Here is an 11,059-nt window from a genome sequence, read left to right as displayed (position 1 = left end):
AGTACAAAGTAACTCTGCTGGACTCACTGGAAAGTTAGTGGGAGGACAGTCAACCCCTTCCTATTTGGCAGGGCTAACCTTCTGTTTAATTTCTGTGAAAAGAGTGTGCTCAGAACATTAAGTATCATTTATTTGCTTTTTCAGTTGGGATTTACCATACAATTGGATCAGGAAAATGGACAGAGAGTAAAACTATTTCTTAAGAGAATCATTTCAACACAATTTAACATGCTATGAAGAATAGTTAGCACTAATTTGTTGGTATTTGATCTTTTCTCTCAGTAGCTGCAGAAATGCAGGAAAAAGAGGATGGTAATAACATTCCATGAAGCCCAATCCCAGTCTAAAAACACCCTTCATCCACACTATGTGGACACACTAGATGCCCAGAAAAGCAGTGAAGACCTCTGGAGAGGGAGAGCTCAAGGAGTTTTTGTGTCTTAAAATGGGCCCACACTTGTTTTTTTGCAAACAGCCTAAGTCAGGTGGGTGGCTCTGCTATGCTGTGGTCCTCTAAGCACATCTGCCAAACTTGGCTCTTCATAGTGTGGTTATTTTGAGCTACCAATAAATGAACAGCCAGCAGTGTCACAGGAAACCTGGACATCCCGGGACCCGGAGTTTAAGCCAGCTCCTGACCACAGACTTCATATCATGCTGCTGACGTAACCCTGGAGTGTAAGTCTCCTTGCTTCGCACGTGGTGTAATTCTTATAACTTTCTAATATGCTCTCACATGAAGGCAACACCAACTACTCATGCTATGTCAGTATCCAGGCCATTATACTGATTCTGTAGTATAAAAGTCCAAAATAAAGCAAAGGGTTCCCTCTTTTTAAAGGATATGTACTGGAAAACCTTTGGTATTTAAAACAGGGGGAAAGCTCTGGTATGGAGCACTGGGAACCTTTCAAAGCTAGACACAGGCCAAAGGAGCCCTATCATTATTTCGGTACATACCAGACATTAGTGTAGTTACTGATGTCAACAGCATCATGGAAGTACAAAGCTAAGCATAAAGACTGACTTTATGGATATTTCTGTGAGATATTAAGTGAAGACATTAAACCAGCTCCCTTTTTGCTAGGGCTAAGTATGGATTTAATTTCTGTGCCTGGACCACTGTCAGAGGTAGTTGTCTACAAATGGGAGAGACTTATGTAGCATGTAGTGGAGGGGGAGCTGAATGTGCCATAAGGCCACTTGATCAATCTTTTTCATTTTTCACACTCAGCAGTCCAGCTCTCCAGCAGGCCACCATAATGCAAGTGCTCTCACATAGACACTGGGAAAACTCCCTTATGGCAGCAAACAGCACTGATATGATAGAGACCAGGTTACTGTCCTGAAGAAAACTATACAGATTTGTAACTCGTTTGCTACAATCTGCTCACCTCAGTCTAGTAGTCCCAATCTTTTGTCATAGAAGGTTCAAATTTACTGTAAAATTGCTATCAGTATCTGTTTCCTAGCATGCCATAGGTGAGTTAAAATGTTGAATTATAGCTTTTGAATCTTTATTCAGCTTATTGCTCACAGGTGCTATGAGAAATAACTATGCTGCAACAGACTTGCACTTTAATTTGCAGCATTTTAAGGGTGCTCTGCACTAGATTTGAAATACTATCAAATATTATATGGCAGCTCATGCTGCTCAGGGTTCCTAGCACCTTGATTGGGAACATTTTACTAAAAGGGTTTGAAACTAAGCTATGTCAGCCCTCATTGTCACTAAGCCCTGGTCAGATAATGCTAGGTGAGGTCCTGCTCCATTTTTATTATTCATTATGCTGAATACTCAGTCCCTCACATTCAATAATTTAACAGAGATACCCCACAGCATCTCTCCCAGGCCACTAGCTAAAGGATGTCTTGGTCTAAGAAGCCCCCATCCAGACAAAGAAAGGTAGAGGATAGCAGTGATGCATCTTCCCATACTGTCCTCCCTCAGGCTGCAGCAACTGGCTTTCAGGGTGATTGTCTCTGTCTCTGGGCTCTGTGCATCTGCAAAGCCTCTGAGTGTGTTGCCTCCACATCCAGATCTGGCACTGAAAACAAGAGTCGCTTCTGATGGTGTGACTTAAACCAGACATAATTTGTTCCAGCTCATGAGACTTCTGAGTGTATCAGCTTTAGCTTTACTGATAAAAAAGACAACAAAATGATAATTCTGTAAAAATCCAGAGATTTTATTGGATCTCTGTGAGTGTGAAAATTCACATTTTAAAAAAACCAAACACCTCTTTGTGAAGGGTGTTTGGTGATTGACTGGCCTGTTGAGACAGCCTGTTTTAAGCCCATCAACTCGTTGTGCTGAGTCAATGTCATATAGTCATACATTTCTTAGCTATAGATTAACTGGGATAGAGAATACAGGGCTTATATAATCTAATCAATACTAAGCCTTTCCCTTATCATTTAGTTAGCTATTTTTTTTTCAGCATGATCCTGTGATCTGGTACAAGTATTGTCCTCTGTGCCTATTCAATTCTCAGCTGTATGTTTTAAGCCGGTTTTGCTTAGGCCTAGCTAGTTTGCTGTCTAATATAGACATAAGGTCACCACTTGCTTCTCTCTATTGGGAATAGCTGCCGACTGTGCTTTTTGACTGTCAGCTGGACACCAAGGCTGCTTCTGCACTGACTCAGTTCACAGAACAACCATAATTAACAGAAGGGGTATAATTGGATACATTCATCCTGCGTTTTGGCAATTATGACAGACATAATTGAGAGAAATACCTAGCAGAAAGGGGAGGAGAAGTTCCCTGTGTGCACTGTAATGCTGCACAACTAGAATCAGATTTAAAAAGCCTGGTTGATGGGAACAACACTGAGCAGACTGGGCACAGGGCTTCCTCCCAGCACTCTGACACAAGCGCCTGCAGAGCTTGCTCCCGGCTCAAATACATGTGATGGTGAAGTGCACCAAAGGAAATAAACTCAGGAGCCAGTAAACCTCAGTGGTTTGCCCTCACAGTGTAATATCAAATGGTGACTCTTTCTTTCTTAACAGTAGAACAACTACAAGCGCCTTTCCATGTAAGTCCCCGCATGATAAGCTTTCCTCTGGGGCGCTTTCTGTGCCAGATCAGCCAATGCTGCTGCAGAACCAGAACTGCCACTTCCCTGGAGTGTTCAATAACCTACAGTGATATTATTATTGATAGTGATATTATCAGTGGCCAGATGGTCGGTGATCCAGGCCAGGGCGCATGCTGGGGCCGCGCGGCCTGGCGGGGCAGCCCTGGTCCTGGTGCTGCCGGCCTCGGGGTGCACTGCCCGGGAGCCCTGGCCCCGTGCAAGCCGGCCACCCGCACGCCGGTGCGAAGCGATACCGCGCGGTGAGAATCAATGTGTACAGGCGCTGCACAGGAAGCCCTCCCCAAAACCTCGGGCAAATGCCCCGAGGGCTGTGCTCAGCCCTGCTCAGGGACACTTTGCCCACCCGGCCTGTGAGAGGCCTGGGCGCTGCCTGACATCAGCACAGCTCTCTCTGAGGGAACTGAAAAGCAGAGCACATAGGCACTTTTGAAGAGTAATTGTAGGGATTTGCTGCCCTCTGGTAGGATTTTCTTGCAGCTCCGATTCTCTGTGAACAGTGAGAGTTGTGCACAGCCAGACGCACTAGTGTGGGGGGCGTCTGCTGGCAGAGGGAGCATGGCGGGTACCTGCCTGGGGACCTGCTGGCCTGCCTGCATGTCAGAGCTCCTTTGAGGGAAACAGAGCATTGCTGTAGGCAGCAAACGGCTGGGAACCCCATCTATAGCCTCCCTGCTCCCTCCTGGAAAGCCAGAAGGCTCTTGCTGATCCAAGGGAAAAGGCTGGAGTAGGAGGCACTGTGGCTGGTGCTGGCACAAAGACCCCTCACTCCCTACAGCTGGCCCTTGGGTGCTTGTCCCCTCGCAAGAGCAAGTCTGCTTTGGTCCAGCTTGGGCTGTACGTCCTTCTAGCGACAAAATTTAGTTTGGCCTATAATGCTGAGAAGCTCTGAGTGGCTCTGCTGAGTTTAATTTCTCAGTATGGTATATTCTTTCTGAGAGACACTGAGAAAATTAAGCTAATTTTCATTAAAGCCATTTCCCAAAAGGCATGTTAATGCAAATTAGGTGTGCTACTCCCTTTGCCTTTTCATATGGGTCAGCCATCTAATTTGCCGACAGTGGTTTTGAAAATCTGGGACTACTCTTCACTAAATGCACAATATTGTGAGTCTCTAGGGGTGAGATTTCTCTGATGAAATTTTGAGTTCCGCATGTCTACACTGCACATGCATTGGTCCTGTGGCCTGCCTTTGTAGCTAGTAGAAGGAATTGGCTTCTTTAGGACACATCAAATCACTCTAGTGTCTCAAACCATCAGATGATTTGTATCCTAAAAGCATCGATGGCTTACTAAAAGTGCCTGGGGTCACCACCTTGGATGTTGATGGTTTTGCTGCAGGTGCCCAAAATTAGGTCCTAAAATAGCAAAGAAATGGAGGGGGGGGGGTGTCAGTTGTACTGCTGCGTGGGATTTCCCTAGGGCTCTGAATGGGGAGGGGAGCTAGGGGCTGGGTGTGGGTAAGGCTGAGTAAGCAACTCCCATGCTGATGAGTGAGTAAAGCAAAGGAGGCTGAGGCAGTACTACTTGCATGGAGAGGGGCATATCAGCATTGTACAAGGGGCATGTTTTTATGATAGAGATGGTTGTATTATGTGAGCAAAGGATGTCCACAGGCAATGACACTATGGCTGTTTAACTCACATATATACTATATATATATGTATGTACACATACATATACATAGTACAGACATAGCAAACAATGTAAGCTTTTTAGCGGCTTGATGCATTACATTGGAGTGACTAATGATTTCGCTTGTACATGTGGCCACAGGCCATGGCATAAAAGTCCACACTGCACAATGCAGTGCTGTGCAAAAAAATATGAGCTGGTTTGTAAGGAGCTAGTTCAATGTGATAATGCAGCCAGGCTAATAAGTAGTTCAGAGCAGCCTTTCATGGATCTGGTTTATTGCTGCCAGGGGTCTGATCTTGTATCCCTTTACGGTACTGTGCAATGACAGTGAAATATGTGTGCTTGTTTAGAGCTGTTTGGAGCATCTCTAGCTGGCACAGTACTAGACCAGTCAGGCAGGCTGACAAAGCTATGAAGATGGTGATAAAATCTAAAGTTTGATTTGATGGTTATCTTTGTTATTATTTAGAGATTTGGGGGAATAAGGTAACCATTTCTTCATCGACCTTTTCAGCTACAACAGCCATGGCCACTAAGACACCCTGGGGCCCACTGAAGTGACAGTAACATCCTCAGTGATTTCAGAAGGATTTGGATTGGCAAGAGCAGCAGCTGCTGCTAATTTCTGCAGTTACACTCCACAGACATACACTGATTTGCTTCAGCTGAGAATCGCCTCCTTTGTTTGGATTAGGTTGTGACCACTTTGTTTCTTCAGCACACAAGACAGTGGTACCTTAGAAATGGCTGATACATATTCATATAGCTGTATGTTGAACAAGTAGTAATACCTCTTCTTTTATGCTCTACAGACAATCTGGGAGATCCATCTACTGTTGTCTCTTACATCATGAAAATACTGCCTGAAAATGGGATACTATTATACATTATTCACATGTTTCAACTCATGGCATGGCTGTGCATAACATTCATTCAGACTTCTTCCCTTGCTCTGAAACCAGCCCGACCACCAGTTTTCCAGAGAAAACCTTTTATAGCTGCCTGGCGCTCTGACAGACCTGTGCTCCCTGAGATACAACATAATACTGAACTTGAAAATGTTCCATATAATTGGAAGCCCATTAGCTACAGCAAGAGGACAGAAAGTGACCGTATTTTATTTTAATAGGCTTGGCTATTATCCTTGGTACACATCACAGGAAATCCCTGTTAACGGTGGCCTACCGCAGAACTTCAGTCTGCAAACGCATCTGGAAAAAGCTGGCCATGACATTAACTATTACATCCCAGCCAAGGACTTCAATGGATTAGCTGTTATAGCCTGGGAGTACTGGAGGCCTCAGTGGGCTCGCAACTGGGACACAAAAGATGATTACAGAAGAAAGCCCAGGAAACTTACTTCTGAATTGCAAGGGAATATTTCAGCAAATGATGTTGAGCATTTAGCCAGACTTTCCTTTGAAAAGAGTGCAAAAGCTTTTATGAAGGAAACAATTGCATTAGGAATGAAAAGCACACCAAAGGGCCTGTGGGGATACTATTTATACTCTGACTGTCACAATTACAATTTCCATGATCAGAACTACAGTGGTTCCTGCCCAAAGAGTGAAGTTTTGAGGAACAATGAACTTTTCTGGCTCTGGGATAGCAGTGCAGCCCTGTATCCTTCCATTGGCATTAAGAAATCCCTTGGAAACAGTCAAAACATTTTGCACTTTTCTCAGTTTAGGGTGAGTGAATCCATAACGATTTCCTCCATGACATCTCAAGATTATGCTTTGCCTGTATTTGTGTACACTCGACTAGGTTATAGAGATGAACCTTTATTATTTCTGTCTATGGTAAGCTATTGCTGGAGCAATGTGGGCTTTAACCACAATTAATGCTTTAACCACTCTTGCAGATGGTGCTTTGGGATGGGAACACTCCTAATTGGGACAGCTCTGCTGATTCATGCTAATTGTCCACATGCTTTAAAGGGCTCGACGTTCTGAAGGAAAATATAGGTCTCAGATACATAGATTTTTGCTTCAGTTCATCACTGTGCTATACTCAAACATGCATTTGAAGGGATTAAAAGGATTTCAGCAGTCTGATGTAGTACACCGGAGATAGTTAATACATTAATCCTCCCTGATGTGCCTTCTTCTGCTGAGGTATGCAATTACTAACTAATCCCCTGATAACTTTCCCTTTTATAGAAGGGAAACTGAGGCAGAGATGTTAGCAACTTGTTTGGTGTCACATCAGAATGGGAAATTGAAACCAGTAGTCTGCTTTTCAAAAAAAACAGCTTAATTTTTCTGTCACAACCCTGACTTAGTTCTGCCCTGCAGAGAGTAACTATTTTACCAACAGGTCTCAAATTCTGTATTTTATAGTTCAGAGAGTGAGCTGTATTCTCTTTATAAAGGCTGTATTCAGTCTTGCAGGTGAGGTACGCAGTCCAGAGCTGGTACCTTGTGTGGGAATGAGTTTTAGTTCCCTCTGTTAGATCCTACTCCTCCCCCAGCATTGCCATTACTTACTACACTTCCTAGTAAGGGGCTGCGCTTCTCTCCAGCTTGAGGGCATGTGCCTGTTCTTGGCTTAAGACCTGACTTTGGGCCCATTTGTGCCTTGTGAAGCAATGTGCATGTTGTATGTCACGGGGGAGGAAGAAGTGGAAGAGGATCCCAGCAGAAGGGAAAACCTTCCCTTGGTCTGAGTGGGGCTGGGGGAGATGAATGTACCCAATCATTTGTATCCATTCTGTGGTCACCCACTCTCTGGTTTATTAATTTACCATGTGTGACAGGAGGTGCATTCTGAAAACGATGCAATTCACCTCCTGACAAAACATGGAGATTACAGAAAACAGTCATCTGAATGCAATGGCCTCTTGGGAGTTCTTAGGATATGTTGCATCTCTGGCTATCTACACCACCTTTTCTTTGGGCTTTGGATCCGTGCTAGAGAATTTCCTTTCCAAAACCTGACAACTTTCTTGACCTAACTCTGAATGGTGTGCATCACTCAGAATGAAGATAGCCCTGAATCATTCAGATGGAAGGACATTGAAAAGCTGATGATTAACTTGCAGTGGATAGCTCCTGGTCAGCATTGAAAGAGGTGTAGACACCTGCTTTGGTGGTTATATCCAGCTTGCCCTTTAGCTTTGCAAGAAGAGGATAGATGGAAGACAGATAGAGGTGAAGGACTGCTGCAGGCTGCTGTGTATCTCTTTGCTGTTTTATGCCCAAATGGTTTCCACCTCTTTCCCCTCTTAGACAACCAGCTCCTGTGCAATTTTTATACTTTGATTCTTCATGTGATGTGGCCTGCAGTCTCCCTTAAATCTATGATGGTGACTAGGGAGCCACTTGCACACCAATGATCTTTCACCTTCAGTGTAAAATATCATGCTTATGGCATAGTAATTTGCTTGTTACTGATCCATAATCACTGTTCAAATCAGGGAAAAACACTGAAGCACCAAATACTCTCCCCTTAAAGGTTGTGATATGAGGAAAAAGTACAATGAAAAACATCTCTAAGGTCACACACATAGAAGGAGTATGAAAATTCAAACTGAAATTCTTAAGAGTCCCAAACTGTTGCATTTCTCTTTCATTAAGGGTTGCACAATGCCAGCATTCTCCTTCCTATAATTTGTGCCTATTTACAATAACTTTTTATAGGGTTTGTATAAGAGCTTAAGTGAGCTCCTATTGAAAGCAGCAAGAACAATGCACACCATCAGAATCACAGCTTTCAGATTTGAGTGGGACTTAAAAATAATTGATTGGCTTTGGAAAGTAACTCTCTCTTTCTCCTTATCAGCAAGATATTAACTCATGGAATGATTTTGGGAATTCTCATGTTAAAACCTCACTTTAATAAACGGATTATTAGTAAATGCCGAGATAGCAGATAATTACAGTTAAATTTTGCATCAAAGGTAATTAAAATGCGTTCTTTTCCAAGTGTTTGTAACTTGCTTATTACTAGCATCTCAGGCAGTACCTAAGTTTGCAAAGATCAACCTATGTTTAATTATCTTTGTACCCCAGAAAGCAAACCTTGAGCTAAAATAAAAAATATTTTATAGGAACAGGTAAGAAAAGAAAATACACTCTGAAGGATTGCTGCATAACAAGCCCTTGGCTTGCTTTAGAAAGGCTGTGAAATGCTGAAATATTCTGACAGTCATGTTTTTATTCTTTTCACAGTAGCAAGATCTTATTAGCACTATTGGAGAAAGTGCTGCCTTGGGAGCTGCAGGCATTGTTATTTGGGGAGATATGAATTTAACTTCTTCAGAGGTAAGCCTGTGCCTGATTTAAATGAAACATGTAACATCCTCATTTTATCCTATTAATAGACAGGGTCTAACCACATCAGTTCTTCTGAGTACCTGGTATCAGCAGAGCTAACTGTTTAATCAGTCTTTGTTGTTCCTGGTCAGGATTACCATGGAACATAAAATTCCTCCTGGCTCAACAAGGTGTTGGGAAGCTTATAGACCAGGGGTGGTAGGAAAGGAAACCAACGGTGAACACCAGGCATTCTGGAAGACAGTTCCTCAATATTTATAATCCTGACAAGATTCTTTTCCAGCAGAATAAAACACCAGGAAATCAGCTAAAGCCTGATTAGCAGGTCATTCAGGCAGGACTAGGACAATGGTGCCAGCAAATTGTCTGGTTATGGGAAATCCGTTTGTGCTTGTGTGGGGGCATGTCAGATGAAGCAGTCTGTTGAGATCAGATGGGAAGACTTTGGATTACATGATATCGGACCTGGCCACATTAAACTCAAAGATTGATTTCTGAGGCTCCAACACATCCTGGACACCCACACATGAAACTTTGTCATGAGAAAGGACTTTTTTCTTAAAGCCGTGTGAAATAGGTGTTCTGGGTCACTTCTTTCCTGGCAGATAGTATAGAAAACCTAGCTAGCATGTAAAGGAATGGCTGAAGTGTTTGGTTGTCCTCAGCAAACTCAACTGCTTCAGCCAATTTTTATGAATGCTCGGCTGTGGCATCTCAGTCAATGTGAATAGGAGGTCTGAGCTCCTTTCCAGCTGTGTCAAGTCCCTGGAGCACCTCTGTCAGCTCTTGACTCCCACACTCTTGCCACACTATCATGCTGTCATGACCTGTGTTTCCAGTATGCACCATGGCTTCTTTCTGGATCTCCAGGCTATAGTGTTTTATGGGGAGTACAGATTGCTAAAGACCTTTGCAAACATCTGCACTTCTATATCGAGATGTATTTTCTGTGTAAAACCCTCTAATAATCCTTTAAATTAGTGAAAGTTAAGTTATCCTGAATGAATACAATCAGCTTTAATGAGGGCTGCTTGTATAGTGTACATTTTTCAGGTTGAAAAAGAGAAAAAAATAAAGTGGTTAATTTCACATCAGCTAAATTCTCTTCTCTACTGTTTACAGAGCAACTGCACAAAAGTGCAACAATTCCTTGGTTCGGCATTAGAGCCCTACATTATCAGTGTAACAACAGCTGCTGAAGTGTACAGTAGGCATCTTTGTCAGGACAACGGAAGATGTGTACGAAGAACCTGGAAAGCCCAGGAGTATTTACATTTGAATCCTAAGAATTTCAGGATAGAAGCCTCAGAGGACCAAGGATTTATTGTGAGAGGAGAAGCATCAAATGAAGATCTGGAAATAATGTCAAAGAAATTTGTCTGCCATTGCTATCAAGGTTATGAAGGAACTGACTGTACAGAAGCTAAAGTAGCTGATGAACATCCAGGGGGTTCTGCAGATTCTGTCTTACACGGAAGGTTTTCAGTGATCTGCTTGCTTTCTTTGCCTTTGATTAGCATGTTCTAATGACTGCTTAGTCAAAGGGCTGGTTAGTCAGTCGAGAGGGGTCTCTTCAAAGAGACTCACATGATCTCCAGCTGGGGGCTGAAGGTGTCTAACTAACATGGCATGGTGTGGACCCAGGACTTTGTAATCCAAAATCTGCAGCTAATGGCCTGAGGCTCTTTATATAATGTGTGAGGAGAATGGGGCACCTTGAAGGCTGAGTCAAAGACCCATACTCTGAATAAGCACCTGCCTTATTCAGAGTTAGTCAACAGGAAACACAGGTCATAGGAATATGTCTGGACTTCTATCCTATCTTCTGAGATTAGGCTGCTTAGAGGAGCTGGAGGCCAGTTTTCTGTCCACATGACAGCCACAACCATGATGGTGGGTGGAAAAAAAATAGAGTGGAGTTCACTGTTTTCCTTCTTAAAAAGAGAAAGATACGCTATCCATAGCTACCTCTTGTGGGATAGCTTATCGGATAGAGCTTTCTCCCAGAAAATGAGGACAGGGCAAGGGGATCTAGTTTCTTTT

At 43.2% G+C, this 11,059-nt stretch overlaps 1 protein-coding gene across 1 annotated transcript; it reads left to right on the top strand.

The window, feature by feature from the left end:
* Positions 1–5,646: 5,646 nt before the first annotated feature.
* HYAL4 (hyaluronidase 4) lies at positions 5,647–10,543 on the top strand. The gene is given in 4 exon segments (XM_026113036.2): positions 5,647–5,744; positions 5,746–6,541; positions 8,915–9,004; positions 10,139–10,543. Coding segments are annotated over 4 exon segments (1,389 nt in total).
* Positions 10,544–11,059: the final 516 nt, after the last annotated feature.

The sequence above is a fragment of the Dromaius novaehollandiae genome, chromosome 1 (genome assembly GCF_036370855.1).
Source record: "Dromaius novaehollandiae isolate bDroNov1 chromosome 1, bDroNov1.hap1, whole genome shotgun sequence".
In the NCBI taxonomy this organism is placed as follows: Eukaryota; Metazoa; Chordata; class Aves; order Casuariiformes; family Dromaiidae; genus Dromaius; species Dromaius novaehollandiae.
This window is presented reverse-complemented; position numbering and strand designations above follow the sequence as displayed.